The 19140-nt window shown below is 45.2% G+C and overlaps 1 protein-coding gene across 26 annotated transcripts in view; it reads left to right on the forward strand.

The window, feature by feature from the left end:
- Window positions 1–19140, forward strand: part of LRRFIP2 (LRR binding FLII interacting protein 2) — a 119022-nt gene that overhangs the window by 59819 nt on the left and 40063 nt on the right. For 9 of the 26 annotated variants that reach the window (XM_072598910.1, XM_072598909.1, XM_072598911.1 and 6 more), the window contains 11 exons: window positions 2270–2356; window positions 3050–3100; window positions 5200–5400; window positions 9861–9902; window positions 11248–11313; window positions 13518–13592; window positions 14093–14140; window positions 14220–14264; window positions 15659–15706; window positions 16304–16357; window positions 18890–18958. In XM_072598910.1, the coding sequence (XP_072455011.1) occupies window positions 2270–2356; window positions 3050–3100; window positions 5200–5400; window positions 9861–9902; window positions 11248–11313; window positions 13518–13592; window positions 14093–14140; window positions 14220–14264; window positions 15659–15706; window positions 16304–16357; window positions 18890–18958 (786 nt within the window). The remainder of the gene's footprint in view (window positions 1–2269; window positions 2357–3049; window positions 3101–5199; window positions 5401–9860; window positions 9903–11247; window positions 11314–13517; window positions 13593–14092; window positions 14141–14219; window positions 14265–15658; window positions 15707–16303; window positions 16358–18889; window positions 18959–19140) is intronic. The other 17 variants (XM_072598923.1, XM_072598935.1, XM_072598927.1 and 14 more) reach the window with 14 other exon arrangements.

The raw sequence follows: 19140 nt of genomic DNA on the forward strand, positions 1-19140 counted from the left end.
TAAAGTGTGCTAATGCTGAGGAAACTTGACAGAGACTTAGAAATTGAGTGGGAAGGGGATGACACCGCCCGTGGCTGTGACTGTACCTTCAGAGGCCTTGCACGTTCACCCCTCCAGTCAGCACACACCATTCTCTGAGCTTCCCCCCTCACATTGGCCTCATGTCAGCCCCCCTAGAGGACAGTTGAGCTCTTGAGAACATGTGAGTACCAGCAGCCCTTCCTGGGAACTGAGACCATTGAGAACACTGGGCAGGTCCCCAGAGGGGGTGGATGTGACCTGCTTTCCTCCTTGTCTTTTCTGGTGCATGGTCATGGTTCCTCCACATTGATTGTGGAAGAGACTGTGCCAGCAAGCTGACTCAGTGAGCTGCCTCCCCCACAGTGACACCTGCTGATACATGGGCAGCTGTGGGCATGACTGTGAAATTACCAAACAGTCACGAAACTCAGAGTGGGCTCTCCAAGCTCTGGCTGCTCAACTGGAAGATCCTGGGTTTTTTCCTTTCACTGAAGATGTTACTCTCAGGAATAGTTCATTCACTTCCACTGAAAAGGGATTAATAGTTAATTTGTCTTATTACTTCCTAACAAACACTTAAAACCCTCCTAGAAAATTCATTCCCTGAAAAGAGTTAGGTGAGCAGAAAGACTGGAAATGGCCTTTGCTCATGGTGGGACAGCACCGCTGTTGCCTGCTCTCCATTACCGGGTCCTATTATTATGGCTAACGTACGTGATTCTTCTGGTTCTTTCCGTCTGCATTGCCTTCTTTGAGTCTTACTGTGTCCTTCCAGATTCTTCCTAGCCACCTTTCCTTCTTGCTCAGTAATCAGTAACAGCAGCAGCAGGGCTCATAGATCTGGCTCTTTAAAGCTTGCAAAGTGCTGTGCATGTAGAATCTCATATAACCCACAACAGCTGTGGGAGTTGGTACTGTTTTTATCACTTCCTCTTTACAGGTGAAGAAATGGGACTGAGGGAGGGGAAGAGACTTGCCCAGGGTCACACAGCTGGTTTGACTTTTCATGTACCTTTAGAAAGAAATCTGTTGGTGGTCTTAGTGACACAATCAGCTGGTGGCTCAGTGAATGTCGTTCTGACTCTGGAGTCAGGAAGATATGAGTTCAGATCTGGTCTCATACACTTACCAACAAGTCACTTAACTTGTGCCTGCCTCACTTTCCTCATCTGTAAAATAGGGATGCTAACAGCAGGTGTATGGGCCCAGTGCAGCCTTCTGCTGGGAATGAGGTGGACAGTGCTAGAGGGAGTGCTGGTGAGTATGTTGGGCATTAGGGATTAGCCTTCTCTGCTGGTAGGTCATTGCATTTTTACCTTGTGGTAAAATGTTTACCTTGGTGGCCTGTGTCATGGAGACTGGTAAAATCTAGGACTTGCTTTATCCATGGCATACAGCTCCTGTTTTGGAGAGATGTGAGAGGTCATGAAAATTGGATAGAATGCCTGGTCATCTCTCTTCTGGCTGTATGACCTGCAAGACCCAGCTTCCCACCTTTGGGAGCCTCTAGGCTTCAGGGCGTTGAGGGGGATGGGCAGCACATGAATTAGGAGATGATGACCAGAATTGGACAGGACAGGACGGCAGGGATGGCTTGTGATCGTTGTTGTTGGAGCTTCCCCAGACTGAGGAGATCACACATCTCTTTGAGTCTTTGTAGAAGTCTGTAGATGGGTTTATTGGACTTTAAAAGCACATCTTGTGAGAAAGAAACACGACAGTATCAGAAAGGGACAGGGTGGGTAACCAAGGCTAGCAGAGAGGCACAGTCAATTTAACATGACCCATCTGACTGGTTTTATTGTACTTTTCCATTTGGAACCTATTAAAATCAACCAGAGAAGGTTGGTTGCTTGAGATTGTTGGAGCTAATGATTAGACCTAGATCTAGTCTATTTTCTGCATGTCAGGCTAAAGGATGATACCCAGAGCTTGTTAGTACCCTCAACTGAAGGTGTACAAGAGGAGAGAACAACTAGCTTTTCATGGTCCCTGTTAACTAGTTATTTTTGTGGGAATTAGATAGAAATCTCTAAGGGGCCAGAAAACTCATCACTGTAATGGAGACACACAGTATGAATCAGTTGGTTTGAGGAAGGCAGAGGAGCAGACATTGTTTGGGTGGCATGGAGCCATCTCTGCTGCTCCCTGCTCTACTCACCCTGCCTTCCCCACCCTGAGTACTGACTCGACACTTCTCCCCATTTCAGTAACTTTCTAATAGCTCTTTTTCCGAATCTGCTTCCAGGCCGAGGCCAGGCTAGCGGCCAAGCGGGCAGCCCGAGCCGAAGCAAGAGACATCCGGATGAGGGAGCTGGAACGGCAGCAGAAAGAGGTAAAAGGAGTTGAGGGGTTGGGGGGGTGGGGGGGAGGGCAAGGGAGTATCTCCAAGAAAAGGAGAGCTGTCCCATGTGCTGTGACCAAAATCAAACATACCACCTCCAAATAGAGGCTGACAGGTAGAGAGGTGGGCAGAGACATGTCCTGGGACAGAAGGGATGGTTTGGAAAGTCATTTATGTCATGAAATAAGTCAGAATATTCATCTTGAGGCATAGGGAGATGGGGATGGTCACTGGAATTCACCAGGCATTTTCCTTCTCTTCTGTTTGGCTCAGGCTCTGCAAATTCCCATATTCAGAAAATGTTTGATACCATGTACCCAAATGTTCTATGACAGGGAATAGTCCTGACTAGAGCAGGAAGAGACTCCTTTTGATGTTGGCAGCTGGTCTCTTGATTGTATCCTTGAAGAAATGGGATTTACAGCTCCTGTATCATCCCAGCCCTGTGCTTTGTGCCATGGAGATCACAGTACACTGGAGACAGATGGTGTATTGCTTAGCAGCTCCCCTCAGGTTTTTAGCTGTCCTTTCAGACCAGCAGGTCTATGACTTCTTCTCTGCCTGGCCTGCCCTTCTGAATTTTGCCTGGGTAGTCATCTTAGGTTCAGTAACCTGTCTTGTTCCTGCTAAGATGATGCTCACTCACTCCCACATTTTTGTGAAATAACATTTTTGCCTTCTTAGCACTCCCATCGTTCCTATGATCGGAAATGGGGCCAGATTCAGAAGTGGATGGTAGGCCTAGAAAGACCACTGTCATGCATGGGATATGCATTTACTGACAAAGTTGCGTGAAGTGGCCATGTACTAATCGTTTGCAGTGTTGCACCACTGTGAGAATATTTGGGGTGTGTGGTGGGAGCCAGAGGGTCCCTCCAGGGGAACCAAGTTGGTTGGGGGGGGGAACCATTTTATTTTGTCCAGCAACTTCACATTTATTTTGTCAACAGCCCTTTGTAAGAAGGGCTTGGGCCACTGTTTCTACCAGAGTTCCTTTTGTATATGTGTCATGTTTTTTTTAGGTCTTGGTCTCTTAATGTATTTTTGGGCTTGAATTACTAGGTTGGCAGCATGTGTTTGAAGGATGACCCAAACCATTCTTTCTTCTAAAAATGTCTTGGTGGATTTTGCTAATCTTGTCATTTTAGCTTTCTTAGCTTCATCTTTATTCAAGGGCCCTGCCCACACCCCCAAATGGGATACCACAAGAGGAAGCCATGTACCAGAGGGAGCCTTCCCGATGGCAGCTGAGAAATGCCACTTTTTTCCTATCGAAATATGTCATTGGCAGACTTCCTGATCAGCTCCTGCTCTTAGCACACAAACTTCTCTTGGAATCATTTAGTCTTTTCAGGCAATTAAAAAGTACAGTCAGGAGAATGATTAGGACTAGAATATAATTTAGCAGAATTATTTATAAGCTAAAACCTCCACTAAAATGAAAAGCATAGGAGTTATTTTTTAGAGAAAGTTCCACCAGGTTTCTGGTCTGAGTACAGACGTTGAAAATCTACTCTGTTCAGATACTGCTGGAGGTGGAGCAGGGAAGGAGGCTACTCGGAATGCTGAGAAGACTGGACTTGGCCTGGCCTGTGCTCTGACATTTTCTTATTTTCATTAATTGTAGAAAAGAGAGAGAACTGATTTAGTGCCACATATCCACACACATGACTGTGAATGACTGTTTTGGAATATCACTTTGGGCTAACTGAAAACTTTCACGTAATTAGTGGGCAAATATTTGCTTCATTACCATAGCACTCCAGTTTCTGTGTATGGAAAAAAAGTTTGGTTTTTAAAAAATTTTATATCTAGCATTAAACAGTTCCTTGGAATTTTAATATTGTTCCAGATCTTTTCTATTTTGATAAAGTGTTAGAGGTAAATTTATGCAGAGCAGAATGAGAGCCAGAGTGATGGTTTTCCTTACAGAGCCAGTCGAGTCAGGAAGGCTGGAACATAACACATTGTAGGCTTTCTGGCCAAGGTCAGTTCTTCTTGCTATCACAGTGCCCCAGGCAGCTCTGTAACAGTCTAAGTTACAGGTGTGGTGCTGATCTCCCCCACCCAAATAAACAAAAAAATGAGGAGTGGGGTTAAGCATAGGTTTGCATCTGCAGTCACAACTTCAGACTGAATAAAAGAGAAAGTCTTCTGTGTTCCTGGCCCTCCAGGATCTTACCTTCTACTTGGGAAGAAAGATGGCATTTCACAGAGTTTGCCATTGGGCCCCCTTGATGTACCAAGCATGAGATGGGGATGAGGAGGGAGTTTCTTGCTGGGACCTCCAGAGCTGGAGCTCTGTCTCTGAGACCCAGCCAAATGAAGGACCTTACACTCAGACACAAAAGTGGGATCAAGCCTCTCAGCTATTTTAATCTTAAAAATATACTTGCGGAAAAATCAAGTGTTTGCCCATTCAGGGAAATTGGTTTTACTTCTTATGGCTACGGTGGCCATTTCAGAGGCTGCATTCACCCTCTGCTGAACAGATTTGCCCTCATGGCTGCGTTTTAAGGTAATAATTTCGTATTGAAGTCCCTGGTGCCATGTAGCAGATATATTCAGAGAGAAGCAGATTGTGAGCGTTGTTTTACCAGAAATGTTGACCTTCCCTCCAGAACCTTTCATTCATGGATGAATCTCTGTCCAAGATCTCTGATCCCCGAGTGCTGTGGTCCAAACCTGTTTGTTCTGGGCAATGTTGAAAGGGTTGCCATTGGCTCTGGTCGAGCCTACTCAGCTTTGCTGCATGTGTCTGTGGGCATGGACATACAACTGTCCTCCTGCTCTTTTTCAGTGACTAACTTTTCATCTATTCTCTCCTTTCTCAGGAAGATGCAGAAAGGGCTAGGTATTCTCACCGGTCCAGTCGCCATCGTCCCCACCTGGTTTGTAATTACATCGTCTATATTCTCCCTCAGCCTTCAGACTTCCTTTTGCAATCTATTCACAGACAAACCACTATTTCATTTTCTTTTTATTATCAGGGAGTTGAGGATGTACTGTCCACTCGAAATATTGGCGGTCACAGGGTTAGTATTTATGCCCATATTGTGGTAAGAGCAAAAGGCTTTTGTGTTAGCTTTCAGAAGAATCTGTAGTGTCATCAAGAAACAGTCAGAACATCATTCAAATAGTGATTTAAAAAAGCAGAAATGAAGTAAAATAATTTTAAATCAAATATTTCCATCTCCTGTAAGCATTTCTGGCTGTACTATGGTCTTAATTCTTTCAGAGAATCATGTATGCTCTGGAAAAATTCATAAAGTAATTGCAGATTTGTGTTACTTATCATACCTGTTGCCCTGATTGGAACTGAATGTTTGTGGGTTTTCCCCCCTTTTTTAATGAATCGATTGTTTTAAAAATTGGGAAGATCTTTGGGATTTAGGGGAAGCTATCCCTTTGTTACATGGGAAAACAGAACCTTAAATACACCGTATTTTTTGTTTAGATAAAGCTGTTTCACAGTTATTAGATTACACATCTGACTGGCATTGTGGAAGTTGATTTGGTGAGATTCTGATTAGTATTCTAGGGGATTCATTTAAACAGATCTTCCTGTTGACCATAGGGAAAGTTGAAATCATTGATCAAAGCTGAGGGGACGAGACCACGTGGGCAGGCCAGGCTTGTGTGACTTTTCTCTGTTGTCCTATTTCCTTGATTCTTTTAAAATGATGTTTTAGGTCAGACATCGTTGTGTTTCTTTTGTAAAACCTGATTGAGGTTTAGATCTTGTGCCCTGAAGATGGGCTGTTGTCACCGATTTCTTTCCAAGCTGTTGTTCCATTAAATTTCAGTATATTTATGTGTTTGTGAGTCAGGAGGTGTAGTGTAGCAAATGCTCGGGGTGTGTGTGTGTGTGTGTGTGTGTGTGTGTGTGTGTGTGTGTGTGTGTGTGTGTGTGTGTGTGTGTGTGTGTGTGTCTGCATCCCTGCATGTGTACATGTGTGTGTGTGTGTGTGTGTGTGTGTGTGTGTGTGTCTCTGCATCCTTGCATGTGTACATTGACCAAAAGGGACATTCTGCTTCAGCTGTACAGCAGGGCTGATTTGATCAGGGTCTCAGGCTTATATAAAGGAGGTTTGGGTGAACAGCCAGTAAACCTGTGGCTCTCCATCAGCGTAGGGTGTTTCCTTCTGTTCTTCAGCCAGCACAGTTTGTTGGTCCCTTGTGTTGTCGTGTGGCCCTGGCAATATTTGGCTTTGTTGGTAAAAGCAATATTTGATTTGCTTTGTTATACTTCTAAATGTTCTATAAAAATCATTGAAAGTCTGTAGGCAGACAGACAATGCCTGGTATGACGGTGAAGTCATAAGGCATCTTTATTGCCTTGGCATACCAGCTGGGGGCGTGCTGAAGGCATCCGAGGAGGGAGCACACCATTCTAGACTCTTAGGTTGGTACTCAGGGGACTAGGGCCTCTCTGGCAGAGAACAGGGTACATCAACTCCCAGCTGGTCCTTAAACATTTTTAAACAGCACCAAGCTTCTTTTGGTGACTCCTGGAACAAGGAGCCTAACTGGGGATTGAATGTTTCTCTGTGAGCACCCTGTGCTTTAGATGCCCCAATCTGGAAACTCTGGTCCACATGTTGTGTTTAGTGCTTCATTCTTGAAGAGGACAATGACATCAAGATGACAGCATGACTTGCACTTGACTTCAATTTGAGGAAGGGAGGGCTGTGCAAGGTCCCCAGCCTCATTTTCTCCTCCAGAGCCATCTGAGTCCAGTGGCCTGATGTTCATCAGGAGAGTTTGGAGATGACCCAGGATGCCATGGAGGACCCTGGCCATTTTAGGCTAAGGTCTTATCACATTCTCACTTTGAATGAGATACACCCATTCAATGAATAGGCCTCTTTAAGTCGTTACTCTTGTAGCCTGGTCTGGAAGGAGGAGGTCCCTCTGGTGGAAACTCCCTGGGGTGTGGCCCATGGGCCACTTCTCTTGTGGTAAATGTGGTAGAAAACTAATGGACAGTAAGGGGAAAGCCACAGTGTTCTTGCCAGGTAGTTGCTGTGTTCTGGAGACTCCCCGCACCAGCAGTGTTCAGCAGCTTCTGAAGAAGGGTTGGGTCGTTCCCAGGACAGGTCTGGGAGGCACATCGCTGTTCACTTGGTTTTCAAGGGGACCTGTCTCTGTTCAGTTAAAATCTTTTTAAACTAGCCCTTCTTTTAAGGTGACTCTATTTTCATAAAATCTGCAGAAAGTTTGGCTGGCTAAAAAAATGGAAGGGGGAACAGGGAGAGGACCCTGCCAGCTTTCAGGCATGCAGAACCCACTGTTGTCAGCCAGTCTAAGAAAGGAGCTTTCTGAGGGCATTCGTCATTGGTTCATGACTATTTGAAGCATATTTAGACCGGTGGCCAAGTTCAGGAGACAGTTCTGTAAGTGCTCAGAGTCTCCTTCAGACTAATGACATAAAGGGCCCTGGATGGAAAATGAATCACACCAGCAGTTAGATTTCATTGAGAACAGTTAGACCCTTCACTGTTCATATACTTAGGGTCCATGATCTCAGTAGAGGCCATAGCCAAAAGCATGTGCTCTCTCTCCATATTTTCTGAGAGTCTCTCGACAAATGTTTATTTCTGGACCAGACACTATGAACTCCAAGGATGCAGTGATGGACAAAGACACTTTCTGTCCCTGCCCTTCAGGGGCTTCCAGTCTAATAACTGTTAATGACATTCATCAAAGATCTCTGCAGAGCAGACAGACAGTAATCTCAGAGGGGAGGTGCTGGCAGCTTGGGGGGGCATCCCGAAATGCTTTCTGTGGAAGGTGAAGGAAGCCAGATAAGCTTCAGGAGGTGAGGAAGGATGAACATTCCAGTGTAGAGACAGGCGATGGAGTGTTACGTCCAGGGAGCAGCTGAGTGTGCTGAGGGGGGTAGAGTGAAGAACCCTAAAAAATAGGTTTTGAAGAGCTTTTAATGCCAAACTCAGGACACTCTGTTTGATTGGGAAGGTGGCCGAGCTGAAGGAGCTCACTGAGCAAAGGGAGATGGGTAGATGGATGCTTAAGGAAAATCATTTCAGCAGCTGAGAGGGGGATGGCCTGGAGGCAGGGAGGCCAAAGAAGAGGCTATTGCCGTAGTCCAGGCAGGTGGGGATGAGGGCCTGCCCCCAAGGGTCTGCTCTTTGAGGGCAGAGGAGGGGCATGGGCAAGAGGGCTGTGTGGGCCTAGTAGTGAGGAGGCAGGGAGTTCAGTAAGCTTGGGGACCTGGGGCCTGGGAGGATGGTGGTACCCATGACAGTTATAAGAAGTTTGGAAGAAGGGACAGTTTAGGAGGAAAGATGATGACCTCTAGAGTTTTAGAGATGTGGAACTTAAGATGTCCAGTAAGCATTTGTAGATGGAAGCTGGAGGTCAGCAGAGAGAGCTTAGGAATGGACACATAGAAATGCAGTGGAACCCATGGGCTTCCGTGGGCCTTGAGAAGATGACCAGAGAGGAAGGAGAGTAACCAAAGAGCACTATGGGAAGGGTTGTCTCTGCTCCTCGCCCTGCCCACCTTTTACCTCCTTATGTTGGGGGTGTTGGAGCCCCTCCAATAGACGACAAGCTTGGGGTGGGGCAAGGAAGGGAATGACCCTGGTCCATATGTGTCAGCCAAGTGTAGTGCCCTGTGTACACAGGGAGCATTACCTCCTCCAATGAATGAGTCTGACTTTGTCCATTCTCATGTTGGGTGGCTCATTGCTGTCTCTGATTTCATTTAGAAACTAAACTCTGGCTCTGTCTTAGATCCACAGCCCTCAGGAAGAAGATTCCAGTCATGATGTGGGCTGTAAATTGTCTCAGGCTGAGGCTTGAGGCAGAGACTTTTTTATAGAAAGCTATGCTTTTCACGTTGGGTTTCTGGCATGACTTCCCTGAACCAAGTCTTCCTTTTGGTCCCTTTCATAGCATGACCAGGACACTTTCCCTGATCTTTTCTCCTTACACTTGCTTTCCAAACCTCCAGTCTACTGAAGAGTCATTATTTTAAGGGAACCGTTGTCATCATAGACAGTTTTCCATATGTACTTTTCATGTTTAATTTTAGAAAAACAAGATCCTAGTCACATGCAATAGTGTGTTTCCTGTACCCGCTCTCTTGCGTTGCCTATTTTTTTCGGTGTGGTCATTCGGGATCACTTCAGTCCCTCATTTGGTCAGTGCTCTGAATCCCTGAAAGCATCGTGATTTCTCCATATCCCCAGTGTCCCCATACCCCCCTCCCCACTCCCTCTTTTTTTTTTTTGCATGAGGAAACTGAAAGACAGAGTTGGGAAGGGTAGGCAGTGCTAAGGTCTTATACCTGTCATTCGCAGACCTGTGATTAGAACCTTGGTCTCTGAATTCAAGTCAGGGCTGCTTTGTCTTGCAATGTGTTTTGGCTTTTACAAATGGATCAATTTATAGCAGTAATGAAAGTGTTGGTTTTTTCCTTCCCATTTCCTTCAAATTGTGGCCAAATCCATCATCATTGGAAACTCAGTATGATACCCTGAAGACTCACTCCACGAAGTATTCATCTTCAGTATGTGGTCCATTTGCATGGTTCTGTGTTAAATCATTAATATAACTTTTCTAATTACTTGGCTTTACTAATCATAGACAGTATTTTGGTTTTAGGCATTCTTCATTTTAACTGAATGCTTGGCTAGCCAAATTAAATAATACTATTATAAAATTTTGAAACAGTTAACCATTCTGTGGGGGAAAAGTTGCCTTTGGAAATTGCAAGAATATATCAAAGATAAAAAAGGAGCCCCTTGCTCTTAAGAGTTGAGAGATGTCCTTTTCTTGAAATAACAAGCTCCTGACGATGAATTTTTGTAACTATATTAGCCTGATGAAGCTTAAAAGCATGTGGGGCAGAAGTGGTCCAGGTTCATGGATATGGCCTGTGGTTTCCCTAATTGTGGTGTGTCTGTCACTGCCCAACTCTCTGGCAGTCCCCAAAGGACTCCTTCTCTTGGTTGGGTGTTCTGCTTTGACCCAAGAACTGAGGCAAGTGATGGACTGAGTCTGTTTAGAGCTTATCTTAATTTCCAGTCTCTGCAAGCCAGTCACCTCAATCACTTAGGATTTTCTAAAGGGAAAGAGGACCTAGAATGAGTTTTTTAAAAAAATCATCCATCAGCCCTCCAGTATTGAGAGTTTACTTTGGAATGCAGCTACCTGTGTATACATCCCAGAGGCCTGTCAAGTCGTTGTTGGATGAGGGTGAGCCTAACCTGGGTATTACCAGGACACAGCCAGGTGCAGAGACCAGTTCTCCTTGATGTACCTAGAACTCCTTATGTCCAAAGCATTTCTTTTCTGTCATCCTACTGGACATTGTCCTTCAACCCTTTGTGGGGGCAACTATTCCCCCCCAAAATATCTGACACTGAAGCATTCCACCATAAATAGAGAGAGTGTATGTGCTCACACATGTTCATATGCATGCAGGCACACACACAGAGGTTTTTTTTAGAAAAGGCAATGAATTATATACTTGGTTGATTCCTGTTCCTTTGCTTGGGTGGCCACATGGTGAGACAGCTGACCTGGGGTAGAGGGGCCCTTGTGACTGTGGGCAGGCAGAGAGCTCTGGGTATCTTCACCTTTCCTTCAGATGCCCATGCTGACTGAAACTCTCAGCCCCTTACAAGGGGAGATCTTTGCTCAAACTTTGGTAGTTTCAAAATAGAACAACATGGGTGCCAATCCTGGGAAGCAAGAGATGATTTTCAAAGTGGATAATCCCCACCCTCCTGTCTCAAACTCATTCTTCCTTTTGAATGCCCGTTAGCATTTTAAGTAGGGATTTTAGTTGACTTTGACTTTGGTGATTGATCTACAAAATCCTGATATTTAATGAACCTGTTTGCTTCCAGAGCCATGCTTATGGTGATTTTTCTGGCACGAAGAGGAGGTCTTCTAGCTCCTACAAAAATCCCTTGGTTAGTAGTGTGGTGTGGTCCTTGTATGCACTGTGTGTGTGTGTGCATTGTGCTCCCAGAATGTGATTGTTTCACTTCAGCTGCTGTAGCAAGTCAGAATCCTTAAAGTCCTTCACAGCCCTTGGTAATGCACTGGAGTTCCCATCAAGAGACTTTATTTAGTGTCCTGCTTACTACCAGGACTTCCCAAAGTTCTTCACAGCACAGTGGCCTTTCCATCCTGTGGATTCCAAGATTATCATTGTGGAAGTGCCAGTTTCCTTCTTTTAGAACATATGTATTTGAAGTCATTTTTGTGTTATTGGCCATACCTGGTGATGAAGAGATTGTGATCCAGCAGTGCTTTTGTAACTTGAAGAGCATATGTGGCAGTCAGGTGACTGGACCAGTCAGCAAAGAGACCTCAGACCCCTGGTGTAGTCTGGCCACAGCACTATTAACAATGCCTAACAGCTGCTTTCTGTGGGAGAATGTGTCCAGGTCAGCAGTGATCAAGGCCAAGAACATCTCTGACCCAGGAGCCTGGGGATGCCATCACTCAGCCCCTGGCCACTGGGCCACTGGTCTGCGCTGGCATGGAGAGCGTGGGTTCTGTTGGTGATGTGTCACAGATGCCCAGAAGGCAGTCTCCAGTGCACAGGGCCAGGTGCTTGCTGAGGGATGTTGAGGCAGAGTGGGGGGGCAGAGGAAGGGAGATGCAAGGAGGGAAGGTGTGTGTGTGACGGCGGGAGAAGCTGTGCCTATCAGAGAGGTCAGCTCCAACTGGGCATCCATTCTGAAATGACCCTTAAGGCCTCCTCACTGCTGCATGCTGCTGTCTGTGTCCAGAACTTGAGAAAAGCAGTTCTAGACCTCGTTGAGGTTCCTTAAACAGAAATGAGCTGCACAATGATCTGCCCTTTGATATATTTTTAAAAAGCTTGTCATTACTGAAGGTTGGGGAAGGGGTTACCTGAATGTCAGTTCTTCCCCTGCTTATTTTTTGCATGACTCCCTGGGCCTCTATTTCCTCCTCTGTAATGTAGGACCACAGGACTGGAGTTGATAGGTATCAGAAGAGAAGTAGTTTCCAATCATTTCAGTGGTTTTGCCAGATGGATTTTAGAAAAAAAAGCCATTATTGTGTAAAATTTTCACAGACACCCGTCAATACGGCATGAAAGTTAATTACTTGTTTTCATTCCATTTAGCATGAAAGTTAATGACTTGTTTTCATTCCATTTGGCTGAAGATATTTTTTTAAAGAAGTAAATAATTGGAAAGAACTCAGTTTGGAAACAGTTTAATGCCTGCTTTTTTGGGGAGAAACATGCACTAATGATGTTCCTCCGCCTTTTCTGTTTAAATATGTTCTAGTACTTTTGGGTGTGGGTTTTGGGGAAGATGTCCTTGGTAACAGTAAAATAAACTCCTTTGTGCTTCACGAAACCCTCCCCTGTCCCTTCTCTATTACTGTCAAAGGCAAGGCGGCCCTCTGCCCAGTCCCTTAGGCTCCCAACCTAGGAGTCTTCTCAACCCTTCACTCTCAGACCCCCCCATACATCCAAGCTGTTGCCAAGGCCTATTGATTTCACATCTGCAACATCTCTAGATCTCACCCCTTCTCTCTGGCACTGTCACCCCTCGTCCAGGACCCCATAACCTCATGCCTGGACTGTTGCAGCAGCTGCTTGGGGGGGCTGCCTGCCTCAAGTCTTGGTCCACTCCAGTCCACCTTCCATTCAGCCACTAAAGTGGTTTCCCTGAATCGCAGGTCCGACCACGTCAAGCCCTGTCACCTCCAGGAGCAAATGTTTGGCATTCAAAGCCCTTCATAGGGTTCCCCCTCCTGCCTTTGTAGGCTTCTTCCATGTTCTTCCTCAGCCCATACTCTTCCATCCACTGACACCGGCCTCCTGGCTGTTCCACTCTCCTGTCTGCAGACCTTTTCTTGGGCTGTCACCCTCCTCCTTGGCTTCTTTAAAGCCCCCACTACAACTTCCTCTTTCAATTCCCCATGGAGTGCCTTGCCTCTGGATGAAATTGGCATGTCGTCTGCCCTTTAGACCAAGCACCCTGAGGGCAGGGGCTGTCTTGGGCATCATCATGCTTGGCCCATAGTAGGCTGGTAACAGATATGTATTGGGTAGTGTTCATTTCCTTTCATTCCCGTTGTTAGAATGGAATCAGCATTGAGTCGTGCTCTTCTGTATTGCTTCTTGCAGAAAGGCCTCTACTACGACCAGAGGAACTATAGCAGTCTCAGACACAGCAAGTCCCCCTCCACTTCCTACACTCGGGTCTGTTGGTATTTCACTTCTGCTTCTTTAAGAATCGTTTATCCTTTTAGATTTTAGAACTAATCTGTGTGAGGTGCTAATGTGGAGACATCATGTTCTGCTGACTTCCAGTTCACGTCTTCTGAGTGAATGTTGACTGTGGCTGGTGGCTGTGCACGTGGCAAGGGGCCCACACCTGTAGAGGGAATCCTGCTGTAATGAACCTGACGGGTGACTTGGCCCGCCCTTCTGCCCTATCCCACCCTGCTCTAGTCTTTACTGGTTTTCTGTTATTTCAGTCTCCTGACACCAGTATTCGATGATAAAGTACGAAGATATTTCTAATACTCAACAAATACGTTTCTTCTCAAGCTTTCAATAACAACCTGCTGCTGATGACTTTGTTTTGTGCTTTTGGTTAATTATGTCCAAGACTGATCCTGAAGTGGAAAGTAACAAGTTGTGAGTTGAAGTCTTACCTTGCTCCATAACAGACTTTTGTGTTTTTTGTTTTAAAACAGTCTTCTTCCTTGTGCAGTGATCCTTTGGCAACATCTAGATCTCACAGGGTTAGTACCATATCAGAGCTGAGTTGTTTCTGAACTCCCCCTTGCTTTTTTCAGATTTGAAAAATCCATTTTTTTGTAGGTTTCTTGTGCAGTTGACACTGGTCTGATGAGAAGCGCCAGTTTGGTTCGTATGTGCCCCCCAAATTGTGCATGATGGCAGAGCTGTTAATGGTGTGACTTGGCAGCATAACTGAAATAAAGCAAGGCCTCCTAGGTCAGCTGTCATATTCAGAATATGATAAACCATAAAATAACTGTGTTTTCTGTCATCTCAGAAAATGGTGCCCTGGTCTGTCTGTCCAATGCCTAGAGTTTGCACAGTCTTGCTCTCTGGTCCCCTGATGGGGGCTAGCACACTTAGGAGGCAGCTGGCTGGGCTGGCACTAATGCTTGTGGCTCTAGACCCGAGAGGAGAGGGCATGGACCCACGTGGTCACGTCTGCACCTCCCTAGGCTGTCTACAAGCAGCCTTGGCTTTAGGGGGCATGGCCTCGTGGCTGACATGGAGGCCTTGGAATCTGGTGCTTGGAGTTGGCTGAGGCTTTCTTCCTCTTTCTGTATCTGCATCCCCCCCACCATGACTTGTCTTATCAAATAGATTGATCCTTGCCAACATATAGACCACAGATAAAAACAAGTTTCTACTACTTGATGGTCATTTCTCATTTTTTTTTTCACTAAAACTGATACTGATTTGGTTCTTCATTGCTTTTGACGGGTCACAAAAATCCGTTTCGTCTTCTAAGGAGCCAGGCTTGTCCTGGCGCTGACCATTGTGGCACTGTGAGCCTCACTTCCCACGTCTGGGAAATCTGGACAAGAATACTTGCCCTCCCTCACAAGGTTTTTAGGAGAAACCAGTTTTGTTGATCCTAGTGGAGCAGCCTAGTGGTGTGAGATGCCAGTGCCATCGACAAAGGGCTCCACAGATGTTTCCTTCTTTAAGACTGGCCCAAACCACTTCTCCTTGCTTGCTCCTGTACGGGAGGGTGGACACTGGAGTTCTGCTGCTTCCTGGGGTGCAGATTCACCAGCCAGCATGTGGGCAGTGAGGCCCCAGATGGGAAGCTAGAGACAGCACCTGACCTTTCAGAGTCACCGTGGAAATGCAACACCAAGGGACTTGTTCACGTCACATGGCCGGTTTTGTCAGCAGCGGGACCTGAAGCCGGGTCATGCAGTGACGAGGACTTGGGTTCCTGTTACTAGACTTATCTCCCAATACCTCTCAAACCATTATCAGTGTTCTAAGAGCATGCTAAGGGCAGGACCCTCATTTGTCAGGACTCCCTTGTGCAAGAAGGAAAACAAAGCAGATTGATATTTAGGGGCTAGGTGGAAGAGTGACCAGGTCCTTTGCGGAAGGGCAGAGGTGGAACATCCAAGTGTTCCTTAGCACTTTCAAACTGTTTGGCATCACTGAGTGAACAGCTGCCATGCGTTTGTCTGGCAAGAAGCCATAGCCTTCTGTGTCCCCTCAAACACTGAAGAGACATACCTTTTTCCTTTGTTCTCTAGGCATCTCTGGGTGATTTGGGATTATATAGTCCATGCAGTTCTCGAACAGTGAGTCTTTCCCAGGGGAGTGGGGAGTTTGAGGAGGGTGGTATGTGCGTATGTGTGTGTGTTTGGTGTGGGAGGGGGGAGATCACACTTCACTGATGGAAAAGTGCCATTTTTCAAGTACCCCTATTATCTTCTCACCTTTCTGGTACCATTCACCAGTCCTGTGCATGAGGCAGACGGATAGGGAACAAATTACGACCTCTGTGCAAATCATTTTCACAGGGTGTCTAAAACTTTCTTTGACCGTATCTTGGGATGCTTCAGTCCACAAGCATTTATTAAGCACCTCCTGTGTGCTTCAAGAACAAAAGGCTGCCTGATTCTGCAATAGGATAAACAGATGAATTGTCCCCCTCCTTTCCCTTTAGCCCTGTAGAAGGAGGGTACTTTACCCCAAAGCACTTCTGGGTAACCCTCTGTCTTTGCTAGATCCTATGGGTGGAAAAGACTCACTCTCTACCTGATTCCCTAGGGAGCAACACCCTACCAATCTTTGGGCCAGCCTTAGACCCCTTAGGAATCAAGGCCCGTGTACTAATGAGAGCATCAAAGAAGCTAAACACTGTTTTAAAACCTTTCTTCTTACAAACTTTGTAGCCATCGGAATATAGTTACTCATCGAGAGGAAGCTCATCCCGGAGCAGCCCTGTGGTGAGAGCTCTTGCTGTCTGTTGGCTCTGTACAGTGTGAGCACCTTGGAAGCATTTCTAACATCTAGAATGCAGAACACTGGGCATTCTCGTGCATGGAGTGAGTGTCACACAAGTGAAAATAAGCATGCTAACCCAAGAATTCATTGGTCTTTAGGAAACCACTTCTTAAAATTGTGTCTCCTCCTCCGGGCTTAGAGAGCATAGTTTTAGAGGTTTCTAACACAGCTCTAGAGCCTGTGCATATGAAGGAGGCAGTGTGGGAAGAGCCCTTGGCTTCGGAGCCAGAAGACGACACAAGGTGACCTAGCCTCTCTGTCCCTCAGTTTTTTCATCTGAAAAATTTGGGGGTTGGGTTATGGCCCTCAGAGCTCCCTTCCAACTGTAGATTGAGGATCCTTTGAGGTTATTTTATTTTTCATGGATTAATGGATGATCTGTAGGTTTGTAGAGGACCTAAAATGCTTTTCACCTCACTTGGGTAGGCAGGAACATATGTTCATTAGTATTGGCACTCTCAAATAGGGAAAAAAATACTTTGCAGAGTATCTCCAGGTAGACTTTCCCTCTTTCACTGCAGCCAACTGCCTTTCCTGTTTTAAGCAAGGAATTGCAGTGGAATTAGTATCAATACAGGAATTTTTGCACATAGGGAAAGATTTTTTTTGCTCACATGACATAAATCCACTTGTTTTTCAGGAAATTAAGTATAATAGTTGTTGATACCTTCAGTTCATTCATTTTAAAAATGTGACAGATCTATATCTGTCCATCCATCCAATCCATCCATCCATGCATCCATCCATTCATTCATCCATATATCCATCTAGCCATCCAACCATTCATCCATCAATCTAATCATCCATCCATCCATCCATCCATCCATCCATCCATCCATCCATCCATCTGTAGAACTTTGCCCTTTTGGCAGCTGGTCTGTTGTATGCTATCTTGGAGTGGAGTTCCTAGTCCTTCCTTCACTTTATTACGTCAAATATATTCCTTGGAAACCAGCTGAAGAGATTGTGATGAGGATTTGGTTATGTCATAGATATGTACTGATATATGCATATATTCGCAAACAGTATTTCAGTCTGAGATTATTTTTACTTATTCATTTGGCAGAAATTATTTTATTTTGTGCAGAATTCTATGTAATTAAGATATATGTACAATGTATATAACTATGGCATAGTCAATGAAGCAGTTAAATTTTCAAGGGTAGGAAAGTATTCTGCATATACATGGCAACATTTCCATTCAGCTCCATGGCAGAGGTTCCTAACCCTTCCTATGTCATGAACTGCCATGGCTCTCTGGTAATATCTCACTGGATCCCTTCTAAGAATGTTTGTTGCCTACATTCAAAATTGAAGGAAATGCTGAATTTCAGTTAGAGCTTAAGGAGAATAAAAATGAATTCTCTCCCCTTCCCTCCAAGTTGACGGACCCTGTGAAATCTATCCGTAGATCACAGTGGGGTTCATGGACCCTGGGTTAAGAACCACTGTTCTGCAAATGTCTTTATGAAAAATTTAAAATGATAAAATTTGTGCTGGCTTTCCCTCCCTCATCCATCCTCCTGGACTAATACATATTTCATTCTAACAAATGTGCCGCCTGTTGCCAAAATCATGACCGTATTCTATCCTAACAGTTGCTGGATTATGCTTTTCAAATAATTTTCATAAACTCACAATGAGATTATTTTAAAACTAAGAATAAATAATATATCCTTTTAAAAACGCTTGATAAATGTCCCAGAAGTCCTCGCTAGTCAGAGAGAGTTGAAATCACTCCTGATATTTAGAATTGGATATTGGCTCTTTTGCCTCTGCTTTTTGCCTGCATTTTTGGGGGCGGTGGGAAGGGAGGGGAATAAATATTTATACAGCACCTACTAAGTGCAAGCCACTCTCCTAAGTGCTTTACAGATATTATCTCATTTGATCCTATTATTATCTGTGTCTGAGACTAGTTCTGAATTCAAGGCCCAGAGCTCTATGCACTGTGCTGCCTTGCTGCCTAGGTGGGGAGAGAAGATTGATTGGGCTCACCCAAGCTAATCAGTGGAAGCTTTGATTTCCATATCTCCTCCATAGGCAGCTCCCTGGGGTCTCATCATATTGTTGTCAGACTTAGAGTAGACATACACTTGGTTTTAGCTCTTCTGTAGCTTAGCCTTCCTGAGCTCAAGTGATCCACCAGCCTCAGCTTTCCTAGTAGAAGAATTACAGGCTTGAGTCACCATGCCCAGCCTGCTCCCTTTTTTACGTTAGAAAAAGAAAGACAAAGTGTTTGGTTTTTGTTTCTTGTGCCTCTCCCAGAGTATACTAGTTTCATTTTGAAATCAAACTCCCCAGCTCAGACACTTCCCCGGATTCATGCCCAAAGCAGGTTGTGTGTGTGTGTTTGCTTAAAAGGAATGATGAGCCTAGACATCAGTTGAGTCTGTCCCTGCATATTTGGGGTATGTTGAGAGCACCAGCGACAGTGAACTTTGTAATGATCCATCTCCCTTTAACATGGACAGTTTTCAGATGATGACGCCAGGAGTCTCGCCTCCTCAGGTCGTGCCAGCCAAGGGCGAAGAGCTAGTGTGGTGAGCTTGCTTTGCATGCTGGCAAGTAACCCCAATGGCAGCAGCTTGTCACACTCATTGGGTGTTTATTTTTATATGGTATTTCAAGATCACATTGGATTTATTGTCAGTTAACTAACACCCTGGGATGGCCAAAAAGCCAAGTTTAGCTCGTGTCTGGAATGTGGCTTCAGACACAGATT

The sequence above is a fragment of the Notamacropus eugenii genome, chromosome 3 (assembly GCF_028372415.1).
Source record: "Notamacropus eugenii isolate mMacEug1 chromosome 3, mMacEug1.pri_v2, whole genome shotgun sequence".
In the NCBI taxonomy this organism is placed as follows: Eukaryota; Metazoa; Chordata; class Mammalia; order Diprotodontia; family Macropodidae; genus Notamacropus; species Notamacropus eugenii.